This window comes from Nothoprocta perdicaria, unplaced genomic scaffold, assembly GCF_003342845.1.
Source record: "Nothoprocta perdicaria isolate Ctin4 unplaced genomic scaffold, notPer1 scaffold_2, whole genome shotgun sequence".
NCBI classification, from domain to species: Eukaryota; Metazoa; Chordata; class Aves; order Tinamiformes; family Tinamidae; genus Nothoprocta; species Nothoprocta perdicaria.
This window is the reverse complement of record NW_020455204.1, coordinates 4,000,046-4,022,079: the sequence shown is the minus strand read 5'-3', so window position 1 is coordinate 4,022,079 and position 22,034 is coordinate 4,000,046. Positions and strand designations below refer to the sequence as shown.

The following is a 22,034-nucleotide window of genomic DNA, read 5'->3' as shown; positions in this document are numbered from 1 at the left end:
GCGCGTTGCACCGCCGCGCCCTGCCCGCCCCTTCCCGCCCAGGCAGCGCCACGTCTCGGGCTGGAGCCGAGCGCCCGGCGGCAGCTCCAGGTCTGCGGGCGCGGGGAACCGCGGCGGGGGGAGGGACTCGGTCCGGTTCGGTTCGGCCCCGCGGGGCTTTGGGCCTGCACTCGGCCCGGGCTCCTCGGGCGGGGGCTGCCCCGGGGCCGGGCTCTGCCCCTTCCTCCTCACCGGGGCTTTAAACAAAATCGCGTGTTTTCCTACCGGGTTTCCGTGGCGTGGGTGTGTTTGGGCACGCGCGACCCTTGGTTATTGTGGAACGAATTATCCAGCGCGGATCCGAGGCCAAAATACACAAAACGCTTAACATTTAAGGMCGATTAATGGAAGAGAAAGCCATTCTTCACAGACATAGTTATATAAAAATAAAAGAAACGTAAAAAAAAAATTTAAATTCGCCTCTAAAATGTGTATGGCTGTGACAAGGAAGCAGATACTGCTCTCAGCTAGGAGTCGCCAAGAAATCATGTAATATCGGCTGGGTTTTGCAGTCTCCAAGTCGAGCTTGCCTTTTGTCTCTGGGTCCCTTTGTGGCTTGTTCTGGTGTAGCACCTATATGGTTTAGTGGTTGTTCTTCTGGAAGCTTTATTGTAGGTTTTACTGCATGGAAAAGGTTGTAAAATCAATAGCAGATTGTTGTGTGTGTTTGACTTTCTGTATAGTAGTGATGTCTGTTTTAGATGCTGCTCCATTTTTATTTGCTGCCTCTTCAGTTCTTCATTGCTCATGTACCTGCTGGTAGCATGTAAAAATACAACTAAAATACCCCGACTCAAAATTCCCTTGAGCCTTTTTTTTAATTATTTATTTTTTWAACTGGGAATTTTTGATGCTTCTTTAGTAAATTGGTATCCCTAACAATTTACAGTCTTCTAAGTTCAATTTTTACTGACCAGTTGTTAGCAACTATTTGAACGGAACTTGAATAACTGGAGTGACCATAATAGCTTCATGTCCCGTAATATCAGCTGACTGGATACATCTCTGAATCGAAGTTCTGGATGGCTGGAGGATCATTTAGGAAGTCTATAAACTGCCTTTGGAAAGCCTGCTCTCGACATGCCGTGAAAGAAGGCCAGTGYTGAGTTGCAGCTGGGTCACATTCAACTGTCTATGCAAGCTGTCATTAGTAGTTTAGGCTCTGTAAAGTGATATATATATTTTTTTTTATTTGTTTTTTTGTTTTTCTGGAGACAAGTAAAGAGTAATGATGTCATTTTAAAATAATGAAGTCTATATTCCCTGCTGCATTGTAAATAAGTCATTGAAGCTTATATGACAATTTGTCCTTGAAATGGAAGAGACTGAAAGTCCAGACTACARTTTGCAGAGCAGGCTTCTAGATTACTAAACCTGAGACCAAGGAGACCTATTTCCATTAGAAAGGCTCTGTGGCATCATTACATTGATGTGTCAATATTACTTAAAAAAATAAAAATAAAACAATAAAAGCATTAAATAGATCACTTCCTATTTGCAAAAGCTGGACGCTTGTTTGTATTTTATTGCCTTGGTTACTCCGTGCCCTGGTTATGAGCATTGGAGTTGATGGTCTGGTGAGTTATCTGTAACTGCTACTTGTTTATGCACTGTGATTTTCAAAGCCGTGAGAAAGACTTGTAAAATAACTACGTTTGTTTCTAGAGAACCCGGCTCCTTGGTGATCCGTATCTGGCTGTGAGCTGCTTTCATGACCTCCTGGAATTATTCTGCTGCCTGCTGCAAGCCGACAATGCAAAGCTCAGACCTGAGCTCCTGTCTAACATCTTGCTGCTGCTGTTGCTAATGGAGAGAAACAGGACTTGGTAGCTCATTTGGAGACAAATTATTTAGAGTATCTTTCCTGGGACCTGGCTTGTTTTTACCATGGACTCTTCACCTGTCCAGCAGGATGTTCTGCTGGAGAACAGAAGTGGCCAAGGGGCCCCTAGCAAGACCGAAGAACTTCTGGGTCATAAGGCTGAGTCAGATCTGCCAGTTACAAGAGATGAAATTAACAGTAAGTTATTTCATTTACACAGAATCATTTCCTAGTTTTAGCAAGATTTCAAACTATTTTTCATTTTAAAACTTAGTCATTCAAAACAAAACAAACCGTTAAATAAATAGTTATATACATGCTGTTCAGCCTATTATTCTGTCTTCTGATAATGTCTTCAGGAATATGTTCCTGAAAATCTTTAGAACTAATAGTTTGGAAAGATTGTTGCAGCAGAAGTCCATGATTTTTTTCTTTTTTTTTTGCCTCTGAAATTAGTAAATGTTTGTTATCTAAATGAACTTAATTTGGAAAACGTACCCTAGAAGTCTTCGCTTCTATTTATGGAAGAGAGATTCTAGCATGTACTGCACAATTTATTTCAAAACTATTTTTATATAGCGGCAAGTTCTGTAATAAAAAAAAAGTATCCGTTTACAGGAACCTTAAGTATGCAAGAATCTGAGTAGATTTTAATATCAGGGAAGGAGGAAAAAAAAATCAGAAAATACTTCTGTAGATCATCTAGTCCAGTCTTGCACTCAGAGCAGATCTAGCTTCAAAAGTTAGCTCCAGTTGCTCAAGGATTTGTCCTCTGAAGTTTTCAAAATCTCCAGAATCTCCAGAAAGGAGGTTCAGTAGCCTCACTGTGAAACCTCTTGTATTCTCATTGTGGAAACTTCTTCCTTTTCTTGATTTGAAATTTCATGCTTGAGGTCAATGAGGGTATGTGCATAGGTGAGTGGAGTAGCCCGTGTTTAGCAGCTGTGGCAGTGCACGGTGCCTGCTGTAAAAGGAACTTTTCTTGGTGGCCAGGAGGTGCTCATGTGATGAAGCTGTTGATCTTGCACACTCCCAGCATGCTGCAGATTTGTCATCTTSTCACAGGCAAGGAAGTGGAGTCCTGAGGCTTTATCTGCATTTGTCATACTGCCCTGTATCAGACTGGCAAAGTGTAGCTGTGTGATGATTCATTATCTTTTATGTTGGAGATTAGACTCTTTTCTGACTTTCCCTTTGTTGGGTATTTTCCAAACAGTTGAATTGTGCCTTACAAATAGGTAGTATGTCTTTCTGTTATTTCTAATCCAACTGCATCTTCTCCTTCACTGTTCAGAAAGGAGGAGAGAAGGAGGAGAAGGAGGAGAAAAAAAAAAAAGGCATCTTTAAGGTCACTAAAGCAATTAAATTACTTTAGTTCAAGGCAGCATTTTGATTCCAAATGCCTTACGGCATTTCTTCAGAAAGCATTCCTCCAGAATTTTGCTCCAGAACCTTTTCTACACATATAAAACATGCAGTTGTGAAAATAAAACCATGAGTAAAATATAAGCTGAGTATAGTAATGTCTGCAGTTTCAGAAATATGGGTAGAAACAGTATTTCTGAATATGTGAAGTATCTTGTTATTTCTGGCATCCTGTGGCTATTCATAACACTCAGCTCATGAATTAAGTTTTGGCAGTGTAAGCTGCAAAGCTGCAATTTTACAGTGCCTTCAACACTGACTTACATTGGTTAGTTATTAGTGGAAACAGTCCTATTTTTTTCCTCCTTTGTGTCCTTGTTATAGACCTGTCTCTTCCCTCCTGTCTGCACAAGTGTTTTTGTGATTGCAAGGTGAACCAAGTCAGTGAGCTGACTGATCCAGCTTGGAAAAGCCAGCACATGTTCTTAGTGTAACTGTGTGTGTGCGCATATATATATATATATATATTGTGTTTGTGATCGTGTTTGAAGGCACTATGCAGTTTTTAAGGCAGTGAAGCACAGTATTCTATGCTATGTTTTTCTGTTTTTTCTAAATGAAGGTATAAAAGTCTCTAATTTCCCTTTGGTGATAGCTATCAAACTATCACTATCAGTTTGTATATTCATACTGTCTAAATGCAAATGTTATCACTTGGGTGGAGGGGCAAAGCTTAATGGGATGTCTTACAGCTTCGCTATGTTTAACTTTCTTTCCCAGCTACCAGTATTAATGTCAACAAAGTGCCAAATGAAGAGGGAAGCCTGGAGATCAACAACAAAGGCGAAGCCTGTCAGAATGGGCCAGAGTCGCTCTTCCCCGACTCTCCTTTATCTTTCGATCCCACCAGCAGTCTGCAGGGTCAAGAGTCATCCCCAGGTGTGGCTGCTTTCCGTGGCAACATAAGGAAGTCTCAGGGRACTAGTGCTGAGGGCATAGTTCTTAGAAAAGAAGCTTTGCAGTCTCTCAAACTAAGTCTTCCMATGCAAGAAACTGAATTGTGTAAGCATCTGTTTACTGTAGAGCCCCTGCTTTCTCTTGCTGCATAAAGCTTTTTACTCTGAGCCTGTCTGTAGAATCCCTAAGAGTTCATATAAGCTTAGACTAAACTTCATTTTTGCAGTAAGCTTTCACTTTGAACCTAAATTCATTTTCTTTCAGTAATCGCCTTCTGCTGCAACTAAAGCACGTGCCTTAACATTTAAAAATTATTCTTATGCTGAAGGGGAATTTATGCTTTCTGGGATTGGAGCTATTCTAATCTTCCTAATTATCAGGAGTAACAGGTGACTGTGAAGGAAAACAGACAGCAGAACCAGGTGATTTTTAAGCTAAATAATAAGTGGGGGAGTGTTTCAGACTGCAGGATTTTTCAAGATTTATAATAAAGCTTTTTAAAAAGCCTTACTGATGCGAAGTTTTAGTGTGGGTTAAAGAAGCATAAGATAATGTATCTGGGGAATAACCTTTCCCTGACCTGTAAGGGGTGAATAGACCTTATACTCTTAYTCAGTTTTATAATTCCACTTCTCTCAGACCTGCAGACCAGGTATGATTAGTAATGGCCTTGGTCTTGCTGTAGCATTTGGATTGGGTATTTGGAGAAACTACACCAATTGTATACTGAAAAGTTGAAATCACTGGCTATATGAATGCTTACACAAGGCTATATCGCAGGGTGTTCCGAGGTGCGTGCTGAAAGGCTTTCCTTGTGTGTCTTGCTTTAGCATGCAGCATGTTGCTGATGGAGCTTTTCCTCTTTGCATCAGACTTGTCTGTGTTGAGTTTTTCCATTTGACAAAAAGATAACCCTTCACTTACAGGCTCAGCAGAGTCTTCACTCCCTTTGGAGAAAGAAGAACAAATACGACTTCAAGCAAGACGTAGGCTAGAAGAACAGCTCAAACAATATAGAGTRAAGAGACATCAAGAAAGAGTGAGTGTCACAGTGCAGGAGTTTTTCAACTGTACMATTTTTACAAGTGTGAGAAAATATTTTTTCCTTCTGGACATGCAAAATTTGGCTTTCGTTCTTTCATTTTCATAGATTTTAGTCTACCTTCATTTTCTAGCATGTGGTGGGTTGTTTTTTTTTTTTTAACAGGGTCAATTACTGATTTAGTTTATCTTATTCATAAATTCTTGCATAACTTTAAGTACTGGTAGAAAGCTTAAAGCATTACACCTTAAGTTCTAAGACAAGATAAGTCCTTTGTGGTGGTTCAAATGTAATAATCTGGAATTTATTTTTCACTGATTTCTTTTGATTTCTTTTAGTCTAGWCAGTCCAAAACCAAAAACCGGCCCTCCAGCACGTTGGATCCCGAGCTGATGTTAAATCCAGAGATCTTACCGAGAGCTAGCACTGTAGCAATGACTAAAGAATACTCCTTTCTACGGACCAGTGTCCCCCGGGGGCCGAAACTGGGTAGCTTGGGACTRCCATCATCCTCAAAAGAGAGAAGAAGTTCAAAATCTAAATCCAGTAAGATTCGGTCCTTGGCTGATTACAGAACCGAAGATTTGGACACTACAAATGCTACAAGGAATTTGGTGGCTGCTGATTTATCTGGTGGGACTCTGAAGCAAAACAGAAGTGGTCCAACCTCAGTTGTTTCTGAGATTAGTCAACCCTCTGATATAGATGATCGAATAGAGAATTCCTCTTTAGCAGGAGATAGTATTTCAGAGATTGATGGGAGTGAAGTGGGAATGAGGCTGGATGGAAATGAGAGCGACAGCTCTACCTATAGCAGTGTGTCAGGAAAAGGGCTGTACAGCAGATTACAGAATGCAGAAGACAAACAGGGTATTCCATATACAATAAATGGTCAGAAGATACATCCTGATGCGATGGGGCAATTTCCTTCCRTCAGTGAGGTGCTCCAGGCTGCGGCAGTGGAGCACCAGGCCCAAGAGCAAGGAGTTAATGGAGAAGTACGGAGTAGAAGAGAGAGTATTTCCAGCAGGTAAGCAAAAAAATGTATTACAGGGAGGCTATTACTCTCTGTCATATTTTTCTGAAGTAGGCATTCTAAGCATCAGTCTTTTGCTAACATTAGATCTAGATCTATTTTGGTTAGTTAATCAAATGTTTTATCATTTTTAAATTTTATGATTTTGCAAAATCACAAATATGCAGTAGATTCTAGTTGCTTCAAATATGGGAAGCTAGCCTGTGTAACCTAAGTGTGAAAGTAATTTTTTTGTCTTTTTGGGTGGAAGTGAAGGTTGTTTCACTGTGTTCTGGATACTTCATAAAGCCAGAAAAAAATGCCCCAAGTTCTAGGTCATGTAGGAAGTAGATTGCCTTGAAGTCTGAAAGTCTTAATTTCAGTTTCACTTCTCTTCAGGTAGGATTGTATTCCAGACATCTAACTGTATGTGATGTCTCTGTCTCCAGTGTATCTATGGAAAGCTCTATCGCAGGAACCCACGATGAAGTGTTGCAGGTCTTAAAGGAGAAGATGAGACTTGAAGGGCAGCTAGAAGCACTCTCACTGGAAGCTAATCAGGTAGAGAAATTAAAATTCATTTTCTATTTCGCAAATTATGTTAATTATTTTTCAAGAGCCTCCTACACCTTGCTATTGAGAGTTTGTTTTTGTAAATATATTGTTGAGTAGGATACATTACAAGGATGTTGARGAAAAATTTAAGTCGAAGTCTTCAAGAGATTTAACGAGGAGAGGGGGAACAGGCTGAGTAAAAGAAATGATAAATCCAAGCTAATGTTACCAATATCTGTTTAGCTGTATTTTCTTTGGGCAGATTGATGGCTCTACTTAGTGTGGAAATGTCTGTCTAACATGCCAATATTCTGTTCAGTTTTTTAATAAAGATGCTATGCATCTTGTGCGTTTTTTCAGTATTTTCCTTGTATGTTGGAAAAAAAATAGAGGTATCACATTTAAAAATCATTTTACGGTGAAGCAAGTGGTCTTCAGTAAAACCTTTTTGCTAAACATATGTGTTAGTCAGCCGTTAATATATTTGTCCATTTTCTTAATCTACTAACTTTCTCATGAGACTTCTGTATTTAATTTTTTTTGGACATGCTCAGGCTCTCAAAGAGAAGACTGAGCTCCAGGCACAACTTGCAGCTTTGAACATGAAGCTTCAGGCGCAGGTGGAATACAGCCAAAACAGCCAAGAGAAGCAGGAATCTCTGAGCTCAGAAGTGGCCACGCTAAAGCAGTCGTGCTGGGATCTGGAACGAGCAATGGCTGAGCTGCAAAACGCCTTGGAAGCCAAGAATGCCAGTTTAGCAGCTTCCAATAATGATTTGCAGTTGGCAGAGGAGCAGTACCAAAGACTAATGTTGAAGGTTGAAGATATGCAAAAGAATGTCCTCACTAGAGATAGCACAGGTGAGCTGTTGTATTTTCAACAAAATTCTGAGKTTTAACATTAGAAGGAATTTTAGTTCATCTTTCGTTAATAGAATATTAATCAAATGGTCTTAATTGTAAGGTGATTATTTTGTGTTTTATGTCTCAGAAGTGTCACAGTTTTCAGGGTCTTGCTTGCTTGGAGAGGGAGGCATAAATAAGAACTGTTTGAGAATGAACTTGTGATTTTTAAAATGGCACACATACTGATTTTGTAATGATGAACTTGATGTCAGATATGTACTTTCTGATCTTTTTAAATAGGGTGTTTTTTTTTTTTTTTTTTTTTTTTTTTTAACTCTAAGTAACCTTGGACACCTATTATACTTATGTTCTGTTACAACCCTGATGCTCTGAATTCTAGTATTTCCTCTTCTGCAGGAACAGACAATTCTTTATATAGTTACGCACATGAATGCTGCATGAATATAGCAATAGATTTTGAAAATATGTAGATGAAAAATAGAACTGTGGAGCATCATAGGCTGAATTCTTTGTTTTTTCCTTTTCTAGTTCAGGATTTGCGACAGCAGTTGACTTCCTTACAGAGCCAGCTTCAGAAGGTGCAGTTAGAACGGACTACGCTGACCAATAAGCTGAAGGTGTCCGAAACAGAAATCGCATCACTCCAAAACGTGCGGCAGTGGTACCAGCAGCAGCTGGTACTAGCACAGGAGGCCCGTGTCAGGCTGCAGAGCGAGATGGCCAATATACAGGTATTGGAGCTTGCTTGTACACAGGGCTGACAATCTTTTCTTTGTTAGTTTTATGGAGATAACATTGTTTATGAACTGGGGGAGCCAGTTTCTTTTGTGTGTTCTTATGGAGAATATGATTTTTTTTAAGTCTTAGCTCATGTTAATGTTGAGGCATAATTTAACCAACGTCTGCACAACCATATAAATAGTAGCTGAGGTAAGATAAATTCAACTTTTTATTTTGTGTTTTTCCCATAAAAATCTTATTTGTTGGCCAAGCTTTGACTGTGTGTCTGAATCTGCCATTTCTTCCTTCCTTCAGGCTGGCCAAATGACCCAAGCAGGGATGTTGGAACACCTCAAGCTGGAGAATGTGACATTGTCCCAGCAATTGACTGAGACTCAGCACAGATCTATCAAAGAAAAAGAACGTATTGCAGCACAACTGCAAAACATTGAGGTAAGGTAGTAAATGATCTCCAGAAYATTGAGGCTGTAGGTTATCCCCACACAGTTGGATTTTAGTACTTACAGATTATTTTTATTTGCATCTTTTATCAAGTTAGGAAGGACGTGATACTATTTAATGAATACACACACACACGTATCTGTATCTACGCACATAAATATGCACCACATTCTCTATTATTCTAAGGTTTCTTATAAAATACATGAGTGGATGGCTTCAGTACAGACGCAAAAGGCAAACATCACTTTTTCTTTTCTTTGTTTTTTTTTTGTGTGTGTGCAGGCTGACATGTTAGATCAGGAAGCTGCATTCATGCAGATCCAGGAAGCCAAAACCATGGTGGAAGAAGATCTGCAGAGAAAATTAGAAGAGTTTGAGGATGAGAAAGAACAGCTTCAGAAAATGGCTGATTCTGCAGCAACACTGGAGCAAGAATTGGATCAGGTAGACTGGGCAACATCCTAAGGGTTTTAAAATATTAATGTGGTTGAAAAGACTGTAGTAAACAGGTACTGAGTTCTCAACTGTTTTTAAGCCTTCTGAAAGATTGCTGCAGAAATGAAGTGCATTTCCAAGTTATGCAATCCCAGGTGAAAAGACACCCTTTCTGACCATCAGCCTTAAATATCATATGACATCCTCCCTTTTGCTGTCTTAGTAAAGGTACTTTTTTGATATTTCAGAACTATTCYCTTGTAGATGTTAGATTGCTAGTGAATTCAATATGTAATAATATATAGACAAGAAAAACATCCATTGAAGAAGTCTTCTGTTAGATAGTATGTCATTATTCTTGCAGAGTAGTAAACATACACTTTACTACAGAGCCTTGATGCAGTAATACAAATCTGATATGTCAAAGGCTGGAATAAAATTAATTTGTGGTATCTCAATATTATATTTCACGTAATTACMTGACTTTATCATTAGTAACACTGGACTTGCCTTCGGTATTTACTTTGGTTCAAAAATCCAAACTTAGAAATCAAAACTTATTAAGCAAAATTCACAGTTTTATTTTAGGTTTCTTATTTTGATTATTGCTTAGCCTGTAACAATGCAGAYGCTATACAAGGCAAACAATGCCATTAACAGAGAAAAGGAATGTTAAAAATGTTTTAATCATCTGTTATTTTCTCCTAGAACCTCAGTGGCAGTTGCTATTTTCCATTTTCTTTTTGTTGAAGTGCATTAGCAAATACAGAATTCATTTTATATGAATTTAATCTTAAAATACTTTTTCTCAGGTCAAATTGACCTTGCATCAGCGAGATCTGCAGCTTGAATCTTTACAGCAAGAACATCTAGATCTAATGAAGCAATTCACCCTTGCCCAAGAGACGTTGCACACCAAAGAGCAGTCGCTGGATGACTTGCAGACACAGTACGATGAACTGAAGGCCAAGTTAGAAGAGCTCCAAAGCGATGCTWCATCTAAAGATGACATGATCCAGTATTTGCAGAATGAGAAAATTGTCCTGGAAGTAGCTCTGCAGACGGCAAAAGCAAACAAAGAGCAACTTGATGAAGAAGCAAAATGCCTTGGAGAAAATACAGAAGTAGCATCAGAAATCTTAGAGCAACTGAGGCAAGAAATAGCAATAAAGTCAAGCCAGGTAATGAATCTCTGAAAGKATCCTATTAAAAATAGATGTTGCGTTTGAGTATTGCAAAAGGCACACGACAGAGCAAAGTACATTAGGAGATATGTGTACACAATTTTGAATGCATGATTTAGTTAGTGGGAACATTTTATATCTGTAATGTTTCCCTGATGGTGGACTATTTGACCCTTTACATTGTTGCAGCACTGGGATATTTACTTTAATTCCACGCGAATGAATAAATGCATCTAGAAACCAAGTGGTATGAGATGGAAAGATGAGTTTAAATGATCTTCTTCTTTTTGTTTCCCAAAATGAACATCTTTCTAAAATACATGAGCTTTAAAAAGTAATCGTTCTGAGTTAAATCACACAACTTTCGGAAGTAACTTTCCCTTTCCCCATTTCTGCGACACTGAGCCAAAGCTCTTTGACTTGCAGGAACCTGGTCATGTTTAGGTGTGTCTTTTGTTTTGAAATGATATACTAGGTTGTGCTTCTGAATGTTGTTCTATACCATGTGAGTGTGGTTCCTTCTCCCTGGCCCAAGTCACTGAACTAGTTTACAAGCACAAGCTTAATCCTTAGGCTTTTTTTTTTTTTTTTTTTTTCCCCCCCCCCTTCTTTTTCCTTCAAAGAATCAGCTGCTTTCTTCATTTGGCCATGTATGTGTGAAGTGTTGTCATTTGGGTACAGTATATGTATACTTAAACCTTTAAGGATAAGGGGACATTGTATTCCTGAGGTATAATTTTTCACTATTTCAAACTCATGATGCAAGTCTTGTTATAACTTGATTGGCTTTTTTTNTAATTAAGGTATAAAATGTGTTATCTTGCTTTGCTACTCTGATGCCTATTCAGAAACAGGGTCCCCTGTCACTGCTTGAAATAATTTAGAGTACAAGTGAGGTAATATATTCTTTTGTTTGTTTGTTTTTTGTTTGCTCTGTCAGGTAGAAAATCTACAACAAGAAAATTCCAGYCTTAAGAAACAGGTTCAAAAAGTAAAGGAGCAGTTCCTGCAGCAGAAGGTAAGCAAAAACAAGTTATTTCAGAGAATCTTGAAATGTCATTGTTTTCTTGCCTCATAAAACAGTACTTGCTTGAGGAATTATATTCAAAATAAATTCTTTATTGCAAAGTATTAATTGTATGAGTAAGTTATAAAATTGCACACAATTAGTACGGTCTCGTAAAGAAAGAGTACACAATAGAACTATAAGTACTCTTAACTCCATTTTTTTTATCATCACTAGTAGTTATTATTTGATCACAGTTTGCAAAAAAGTCTTTGAATAAGAGTGAAAAGAATTATGATTTTGCTGTATTCTTTGACCCGTCCCCAGAGTATTATTAATAAAGGCTTCAATAAATTCCTGGGTTTATAAAGCTCTAACAGAGATAACATAATTTTCCTGAAACGCTTGTGTCTTAGGTAATGGTTGAAGCTTATAGAAGAGATGCAAGTTCTAAGGATCAGTTAATTAGCGAACTGAAGGCTACAAAGAAGCGACTGGACTCCGAAATGAAAGAGCTGAAACGAGAACTACTCAAGCTTCAAGTTGAAAAACAATCGCTTGAATCTGAACATTCAAAACTACAGAAGGAAGTGTCTCAGGTTCGACAGCAGATGATGGAAATTGAGGATCATCTTCAGTCTGTGCAGAAAGAACGTGACGATATGGAGAAACGCCTGCAGGTCTGGACGTTAAGCTTTGGACGTTTAGAGTACAACATGCAGGATATGGTGCTATGTGTATTAATTTTGGAAATAACTTGCAAGCAGTCATGCAGTTTAAGGTTATTGCTTAATATTGTATATGTGTTAGATCATGTATCTACTGGTGTTTTATAATTATTTGACCATTGCTAACATCTCATGTCAGACAGCAGGGGAGCATAGTGATGAAGGGTTTACAGTTGGGCTTGATGATCTTGAAGGTCTTTTCCAACCATAATGATTTTCTGATTCTCTATGAACAGCAGACTTGTGGTGAGGAAGCAGCTTTCTTAATCCCAAAGTGAACACTCAAAGTAAAATCAAAATAAAGGGATCAAAATAAAGCTCATGTCATGATGATGGCCCCACAGGAAAGAATTTAAGAATAAAAAAGGGATGAGAAAGGTTATGGAGAACCCCAAAATAGATGTTTTCTTCCCATAGTTTTACGCAGAGATAAAAGTCATTCTGACAATTCATGCTGAAGTTGATCTAGAACTTGCCATGGCTCAGTAGCTAGATACAGTAATTATTATTTTAACATCTAACATAAAGCAAGCAGACGAAGACTTCCTTTCTTACTCTTTTTTTGTCTCCTCACCATCAAGTCGTTGCAGTTTGATAAGGAACAAATGGCATCTCTTACTGAGGCAAATCAAGCGTTGAAACTACAAGTAGAACAAATGCAAGAAGAAGCCAAGAAGTAAGTCTGTTCTTTTAGCATAGACAAAGTAACTCTAGCATTTATTTTTCATATTCAAATTCTCAGCAGTCAGTCTCTGTCTATCACCTMGTCATTTGTTTGGAAAATTTGAATAACAGTCTGAATGCCATGTTATTGCTGCTTGGGAGTTCCAGCTTATTTAACCAACAGTGTAAGCAATTGTAAGCTATTCAGCATCTATATTATGTTAACTTCTCATTAACACATTTGCTGAGCTAATTCTGGTTTCCATTCTCTGTTTTTCAGTGATGACTGAGTAAAATGTTGGTATTACCACAAACATTTGCTCTTATTATAATCAGATTGAAGGTTTTGTGATATGACATATCCACTGATTTTAAATTCAGACTCTAAATTTCATCTTATTTTTAGAATAATCTTGTATATTTTCCTTGATATTGAGTTTTAATAATTCTCACAACTTAATTACCATATCATTTGCATAGAATATAATATAGAGTCTTCGAGCTGTTGCATGGCATAGGGCAAGTCATATAGTACCAAACTGATGGTATCTTCTGAGCTAAGCGACTGTGGAACAAGGGAACAAAAGTTGATGTTTTGACTTTGACTTCAGTAAGGCCCTTGATGCCATCTCACATAGTATCCTTTCAGCTCCACTGATGAAATATGGAGTAGCTAAGTGGACTGTAAGAATATTATTATTATTATTATTATTATTATTTATTTTCCCCTCCATTTAGCTATATTAAAAATCAATCCTTCAATGTTATTTTCAAGCAATTTTGGTTTTACATGTTTCGTTTTTCCTGTCACTCCAGGGCCATTACTGAACAGAAGCAGAAAATGAAGCGTCTGGGGTCAGATCTAACAAGTGCTCAGAAAGAGATGAAGGCAAAACACAAAGCTTACGAGAACGCGGTCGGCATCCTTAGTCGTCGGCTGCAAGAAACCCTTAGTGCCAAAGAATCTGCTGAAGCAGAGCTGAGCAAGCTAAAAGCACAAATCACTGATGGTGGAAACAACCAGATTGCCCAAGTATGCAGAGGTCTTTTAACATTATTAGTGCAAAGATAGGATTATCTTGTTACAGAGTACCCATCTTAAAATATCACATTGCACTGAAGTAATGGAAAGTTACTAGCTGGAATGTAGAGCTGGATAAGAACATGGTGTCAGTGTGCTGGTCAATGAGAATTTCCCTGGTTATGATTATATGTTATGTATTCCAAATTATGTTCGAGAGTGGTAATTTGATGTGTTTTATTTTACTGGTACATTCAAGTTACCAATTGCAAACCAAGTTCAGGAGGAACATCAGCTTAGGTGTTAGGTTTCCTGATTGAGTATTCATGTATTTTATTTAAAGGGGAAAAAAAAAACTGCTTGGAGTTTTGCTGGAATTTTCTCTTATTGTTYTTGCTCGTTGACAGTTAAAAGTTCTTTGGAGTAGCCATAACTTTATTATATGATATGCTGTGGTACAGTTTAATGAGAGAATTAATTGGGGGAGGGGAGGATGGAAGGGAGGGCAGAAATAATTCTATAGGTTTCTGTGGAAATATGAAACGTGTTAGAAGCAATAATTAGATGCAGGCAGAAAGTTCTGAGCAAGCCCTGTGCATTGGGCACTAACAGGTAGTTTGATAWTTGCTAGAAAAAGAAATATTTTTTTGACAAAACAAAGTTGCCTCTGAAAATGAGTGTGGTGTTAACCAGGCCTGTGATCTCTTTGTCTTTAGGAAAAGATTCAAGCTCTGGAGACAGAACTACAAGCTGTTAGCAGCAGTAAGTTGATGCTGGAAAAAGAGCTGCAAGAAGTGATTTCACTAACCAGCCAGGAGCTGGAGGAGTACCGAGAGAAAGTGCTGGAACTTGAGGATGAGGTGATTGCTTCAATTTACATTGTACCTGGGGAGATGGCCATAAAAGGCACCTGAAAGGCGAGGATAAATTCTAGTACCGTAATTTTGTACTAACAATGTAGGTATTAGAATCTTACATAGGTAACATTGTTTCTGTGACGCTTTCTAATTCTGCTGCACAGGGTTAACCTACATGTTTTTATGAATAATTRTAGTACTGGGCAAAAAGAGATGAGAGAAAAGTAGTTTCTATGTTAGATCTAACTTTACATCATGAGAGGGTGGTTATGCATGAATCGCTATCCTCTGAAACTAGTGGGAGTCACAGTTGCCTGGTGATTTTTGTGGAGGGCATTGCCTGTAAGGTCTGCAAAAAAAAAAAAAAAATCATACTAGTTCATCACATATCTTCTGTATATGAAAAAGTATATATTGGTTCTGCTTTTAGCAAGCCTTTTCGTCTTCGTAAAGGAGAAAAGAATGTTAACTGAACACATTTCTGAAGCGTCCTTTAAAAAATCAATAATAAAAACACTAAACAGTAAAGTTAAATGAGTTTAGATCACAACTTCCTCCCAATATTAATGTGACTTCTCTCCCCCCCCTCCCCCCCTTTTTTTTTTTTTTGATATAGCTTCAGGAATCTAGAGGTTTTAGGAGGAAGATAAAACGTTTAGAAGAAATTAATAAGAAGCTGTCCCTTGAACTGGAACATGAACGAGGAAAGCTTACAGGTCTTAGCCAGTCCAACGCCGCTTTGCGGGAGCACAACAATATCCTTGAAACAGCCTTAGCAAAAAGAGAAGCAGACTTGGTACAGCTGAACCTCCAGGTATTCAAATTCCAGGTGTAATATATTTAGAGSAATTTAGCTAATATTTCTGATAACCAGGTGTAGAGGCATTCATTTGTACATTTACATGCAAATTATTGTTAAAGACTATGTTGCTGTATTTTATTACCCTAAACTTTTTTTTCCCTAGAATTGTTTTTCTTGGAGAAAAGTCACAATAAGAAATATACTTGCAATAGTGAAAGTTCTCTGTATTTAAGATGGTTGGAATGTAGAAATAACGTCGTGTAGTGATTCACTGAGATTAATGTTATTTTTTTATGCTAATGRTAACATACTCCTGGGGTAAAGGAAAGAGTTTGGACAGTGAGCAGTCTCTGGCACACAACAATTTAGCCATAGCTAATTTTAAGTTTGAATGGAAGAATTATCAATGAACAGGGGAGGGAGGTTTTGCCTACCCTGTATTGGCTATTATTCAAATATTTCCCAATTTAAATATTCGCATTTCTGGTCTTCCAGTGAGTTTACGCAAAATATCTTTTTATTACTGAATCTTTGATTTTGTGAAATGGTGCAGGTTCAGGCAGTTCTGAAGCGGAAAGAGGAAGAAGATCAACAAATGAAACAGCTTATTCAAGCTTTGCAGGATTCACTGGAGAAAGAAAAGTCCAAGGTTAAAGACCTTAAGGAACAGGTAAACACTTTAAGGAACACAGTCATCTTTGGTTTTATTTAATAAATGAGTTAAATGTAAAGTATTTGAAAAGGAGCTTTGAACAAGATCTATAAAACTTTCTATGCTTTCTGTGCTTTCTGTGGGGTTTCTATCTCAATATCCAGTGTATGAAAAAGCCATTGTGTCTCCTGTGTTACGTCCTGCATTTTACGTATTCATTAACTGTCATTCATTTTGTTTTCTATCTTTGTAGTCCAGCTCTCCTTATGAGTTGCACTTAGAAGCTTATGTAGCTCGTAAATAAAGAAAAGAYACTTCTCTTTATTCCTGTGTAGGTTGCAGCAGCTAAAGCGGATGCAGCRCATAACCGTCGTCATTACAGAGCTGCTGCTCTGGAGCTCAATGAAATAAAGAAAGAGCTACATGCCAAAGAACTGCTTGTCCAAGCCCTTCAGGCTGAAGTGGACAAACTGCAGTAAGTGTTCTGTAATAAATGTCTAAGTTCCTAAAACATTGGCTGGATTGTGTGAAAATGTCTGTCTAATTTAAAATCTTTTCATAATGTAACTCCTGCTGTGAAAATATTAGCGAAGCTGCCAGTCAAAGCTGTAACTGATCAGGTTGTGTGCACTAGCATGTAATAGACATAATTTTGTGCCACAAAAGGATAATCTGTATCACTTTATCATTACATAGCTAGCACAATGAATACTCCTTCTAAGGGYAGATCGAAATAACTGCTGTGTCTGTTTCTGTTAATTCTGCTGTGTAGGGTAGAGGATGAGAAACATTCCCAGGAAGTATCACAGTTTCAGCAAGAGTTGGCAGAAGCCAGGTCTCAACTCCAACTTCTGCAGAAGAGCCTGGATGAGAAGCTTAGTGAACAGCCAGGAGTAAATCAAGAGGTAGAATTAAACACTGTGTTTCTCCTTACTTAGCTGTCTGAAATATATAGTTTAATTTATTCTTCATTCAGCTTGTTTTACKAGGTTTTCTTAGAAGCAGGAAAGATTCATAAGACATGAATGATAAAATACTTTACATTTTGTGAATGATTATTCTTACAGAGAATTGTAAACTTTTTATTTTGTTATTTATTATTCATAGGTGGAAGATCTCAAGTGGGAAGTAGAACAAAAAGAAAGAGAAATTGAAACACTTAAGCAGCAGTTGGATATGAGTGAACAGCGYAGTCATAAGGAGCTGGAAGGGATACAAATTGTCCTGCAGGTATTTGATCTAGCTTAAAGATTTATTTTTATTTTTTCCCCTTTTCYTTGTACCACATTAATTCTCTTCTTTTGCCTTATAGAATATCAAGACTGAATTGGAAATGGTGAGAGAAGACCTGTCAGTAACTCAGAAGGACAAGTTTATCCTCCAGGCTAAAGTGAGTGAACTGAAGAACAGTATGAAGTCCTTACTGCAGCAGAACCAACAACTGAAGTTGGACCTGAAGCATGGCAAGATGAAGAAGGTATTTTAAGTAGAAGGAATACATATTGTAGTGTAATTTACTTACAATACTGGAACAGTGCAGTCCTCCTAGATAGTATTAGTTTTACTTATGAACAAGGCTAGTGGATGACAGTAGCTTAGGAACTTTTGCTTGTGACCCATGAAACTTATTAATGTATTTCTGGATTTTGCTCTACAATGCAGATGTCTACCAGTAGAGTGATGCAAGACACTTTATGGTAAAAGTGAGTATTCTTGAAAATAGCCTAATGTTTTTTTCTTCCTCTCTTTCTTTCTTTTCTTTAAACAGAGGAAGGAACTGAAGGGAGAGAATAACTCTTCAAATCCTGTGACTCCAGTCAAAATTCCAGATTGTCCTGTCCCTGCTGCCTTGCTGGAAGAACTGTTAAAACCAGCGTCAGCTATGAGCAAGGAGCCTTTAAAAAATCTGAACAGCTGTCTCCAGCAATTAAAGTATGACTTTTTTATTTTAAACCACATTGACCTTAATGTTTCTAGAAAACAGTTGCTGGTCTGAAGAGAAGCAATAGATTTGTGAAGTGAATTATTTTTTCCCCTMTTAGGGCTATACATGAGGCATTAAGATGCTCTGGCATTTGCATGTGTTTGTTTATATGGAAATGTCAAAGGGAAAGGGAGGCCTTGACTATATGTTAGACGAAGTATCCCTCCTAAAGAGTTGAGTGTTTGCACTCAAATACATTGCAGAACAAAACAGAAGCAGCTTTTTTTTTTTNGTTATTTTTGCTGGTGTAGAGCAAGATTTATCTCTTCTTGCAGCATCAGCAAGGTTGCTTGTGATAGGAGTCCAGGCAATGTATTTGTTAGAAATCTCTGAAGAGGCATTTCTCTACAGAGATTTTCATTTCTTTACTTGCACATGAGATTCTAAGCAGGAAAGCTACAACTACAGGAACATGGGGATTTCAGATTAATGGCAGAATGGGGCTGGATGTATGAGCTTTGATGGAGGATGCTTATGGGGATAGAGAGGTAGCCTGTGATAATGACACATAATCTTGTACTGTCAGACTAGTCTCTCTACTAAATTGATGTCAGATAGAAGCAGTAGTGTGTGTGGGTTTTCTTTTTTTCAACTTCTCTCTGCTGCTTTCCTCACCTCTGTCTTTCATGTTGTGTCTTATATCTGCAAGAGTACCAGATTCATGGAGTTGTGGTTGCAACTACAAATAGTGCTCCATCATGCCTGCCAACGAGCACTTGCGGCAAAGGAGATGTTGCGTTGTTGGCTCTTATTTTTCATTTAAGTACATCCTAGTTGTTTGTTCTTAAATGGCTGAGGTATTTTAGTGAGCTTTTATTTAGCAGTTAGTTTTCTGCTCGATAATTGTTTTTTCTTGTTTCTGTTGCTTTCAAAAGGCAAGAAATGGACAGCCTTCAGCGTCAGATGGAGGAACACACCATTACAGTACACGAATCAATGTCTTCATGGACTCAGATTGAGGGGCAGCTCATGGATGTTACCTCTACCAGTCCTGCAGCTGCATCAGACCAGCAGGAGATTCCTGCTGTAGATGAAAAGAAGCAGAATTGTGACACTAGTGACAAGGAAGCTTTGAAACAATAACCTCCTCAGCAATTGTTTGTCTTCCTATTGCTTTAAGTGTGTAAACAAATCTTTATCAAAGTTATTTATTTATTCCATTTTAAAATGGTGTTCAAAGTTCTGCTTTTGCCTTTAGAAGCAAAGGGCACAGTTTTGAGAAACTGGCGAAACATTAATTGCAGAACATGCTATTCTAAGTGTTYGTTTGAAACCTTTCCATATTTTGAAATATTGACATGTAGGCGACATTTGGTAAATTTGACTCATTTTATGATTATCGTAAGATTCAGAAGAGGGTTTAAAATGAGAATAAAAAGAGCACCTGATCCTGAGACTGCATTTGTGCAGTCTCAGTGTGATAAATTAAGTAATTTCAGGGGGTGTGAGGGTGGTGTCTTTGCTTTTTGGTCCCCATAGTTTTTCACTGCTTTGGATTGTATCCAAAAATAATCCTGTTTATGTTCAGCCATTAGCAATTAAGAACTGGCTATATTTATGCAAGCACCCCCAGTGCCCACTTCCTGCTTCCCCTTCTCTCGTGAATTTCAGATCACAGATTTTTTTAAAGTTGTTGTTATTTTTTTTTTTAAGTTTTGATTTGAAGCCATCTCTAGTTATGAYGATGACTTTTGGCCGCATGATAAAAGAACAGATTGCAAAGGCAAGCAATGGAGACCAGTAACTATCTTTGGCAGAAGTGCCCAAGATGTTTTCTGAAGCGTCACAGTTTTTCTCTTGCAGTTGCAGGCCAGTAGGGAGCTTTGCTTCACTGCACATAAAAACACTTTTTGCACCTTTTTTATTTCAACTTTTGAAGTAGACATCCTTGATAAAGGTATGTGTGTAATATATATAAGAAAAAAACTTAATTTTCTGACTCTGAATATCTGTTTAAATATGTTTATGTTCTGTAAGTTAAGGCTGACATTTATTTTGTTACTGTCACTGTTTTAATGTTACATTTAAATGTTTGGGGTTTTTTTGGTTTGTTTTTGACAATACTGTACATACGGCTTAGGGAAACCTAGCTTAGGGAACCCAAAAGCCAGAGCTTTTAGAAATGTAATTATTAACTTTCAAAGACAAAATTATAATGCCTATGAAATTATTTTTTTTATTAGCTTTATTTTCCACAGCCTCCTTAAATCCCACACTTTTGTCATAATCTCTGTTACCGCAAGGTGCATCTGCTGTGGATGGAAACGTTGGCCCTATGGCAGCCCTTCCGCAGACACACCTTGACTGGATTATTATTATTAAGGTAACCCATCCTAGGTACTTTTGCCTTGGGTCCTGCTGCTTCGTGCAGCTCATACTGCAGTGATAAACCAATGCTCTCCTTCCCATTCAAAAATCAGTACAGAAATACTGCTTTATCAACTGTGCATGAGCCTGAATCAAAATCCATGTGACATWATTTGGCAGATTCAATGGCAATTCAAGTAGCAGCATGGTTTTTTTTTTTCTTTAAAACATACAGAAAGAAGCTCGATTATTTTCCCTGTATATTGGCTTAAAACACAAGCAGACTGAAAAGCGGATAAAAAAAAAATTTAGGTCGCTTCATCTAGTATTTTTGTCATAATTGGCTGTGACAACATTCAGATAATTTTTCTTGTCTACTTTTCAGATGCCTGATTTATGTGTTTTTTCTAAAGAGGCAGTTGCTTCTTTGAGGAAGCTGGTTTTGGATGACTTCATGCCTCCCAGCTGCTAGACTTTYAACTTATTTTATGGGGTCAAATTTAAGTGGTACTAAAAGTTAAGGTTTTTGGAGCTGGTGAAGGAAGAAATCGGTTACTGTGGGTTTAGTTACCCAAGATACGGATTTATGAACAGTTTATTTTAAATAAAAGAAAAAAAAAAAAGCTTTACTGACTATCCCAGACATGTTAATATCTGCACAGTCCTGCAGTCTATTTTACAGTGTAAATGGTACTGATTATCTAGCTGCTGTTATGTTCCTGAAGTTGCCTGAATATTAAGCTCTAAGAAGAAAAAAAAAAAAGCAATTTTGCTAAAGGACAAAGTTAAAAACTACTTAATAATAAATAATATGTTCATTGCAAAAAAGAAAACAAGTTCATGTTTTTAAATAAAATAACTCTTGCACAGGGTTAATGTTGCTGTTCATTTTGATAAATGCTTTGCTTACAGTTAAGAATCAATTATTTTTTCTTTCAAGTTTGGCAACATTTGTACAGATAAAGCTTTTATCTGGAATCAAAGATGCCAGAGCTGTAAGAAATGTTTATAGCTCTACAGCATATTTGTGTCTCCTTTTTGTATCCATAAACATCCTGTTTTCAGTGCAATGCTACTTTTTTTTGTTGTTGTTTCTACTAGCTCTTTATATGCACATCTTGGCTTATACAGCTGAGTAGCCTTAGGTGCATATTTTCTTCTGAAAGATGAGGGAGTTGTTGTGAAGTTCTTGAATTAAATTGCTGCGTTGTCCCACCAGTTTCTCTCAAAGTACTTGAACACCACATAATTTCATTTTATATTCATCATATGAGTTCTATTAGACACAAACACTTAGTGGAAGAATRGAGGATAAGTAAGGCTAGAGGGTCTAAATCAGGTGACCATTCAGCCAATTAAGCTACTGAGGTTAGTGGAAAGCCTTCTAGGAAGCACTCAGCATGTGACAAAAGCGCGAGGCCTTTTGAAGAATATCAACTATGTTCTTTAACTATCAAGAGAAATTTTATGAAAAGGCTCTGTGTTACACCCTGAGGCTGAGCATTCTCTCAATAAAACTTGGGCCTCTTGATGTTTATGCAGTAAAACTAC

The 22,034-nt window shown here is 37.7% G+C and overlaps 1 protein-coding gene across 2 annotated transcripts; it reads left to right on the top strand.

The window, feature by feature from the left end:
* Positions 1-35: 35 nt before the first annotated feature.
* GOLGA3 (golgin A3) lies at positions 36-20,108 on the top strand. 2 transcript variants are annotated; one of them, XM_026037610.1, is made up of 24 exons: positions 36-90; positions 1,705-2,059; positions 4,007-4,165; positions 5,110-5,222; positions 5,564-6,255; positions 6,690-6,801; positions 7,350-7,656; positions 8,191-8,393; positions 8,698-8,835; positions 9,127-9,288; positions 10,092-10,460; positions 11,404-11,481; positions 11,886-12,149; positions 12,779-12,873; positions 13,677-13,893; positions 14,598-14,741; positions 15,355-15,552; positions 16,094-16,210; positions 16,528-16,667; positions 16,965-17,097; positions 17,300-17,422; positions 17,505-17,669; positions 17,961-18,124; positions 19,052-20,108. In XM_026037610.1, the coding sequence occupies exons 2-24, from the start codon at positions 1,927-1,929 to the stop codon at positions 19,257-19,259; spliced, it is 4,434 nt and encodes a 1,477-aa protein (XP_025893395.1). In that variant the 5' UTR covers positions 36-90; positions 1,705-1,926; the 3' UTR covers positions 19,260-20,108. The 2 variants fall into 2 exon arrangements, with proteins under 2 accessions (XP_025893395.1, XP_025893394.1); XM_026037609.1 differs by having other exon boundaries at positions 4,007-4,288.
* Positions 20,109-22,034: the final 1,926 nt, after the last annotated feature.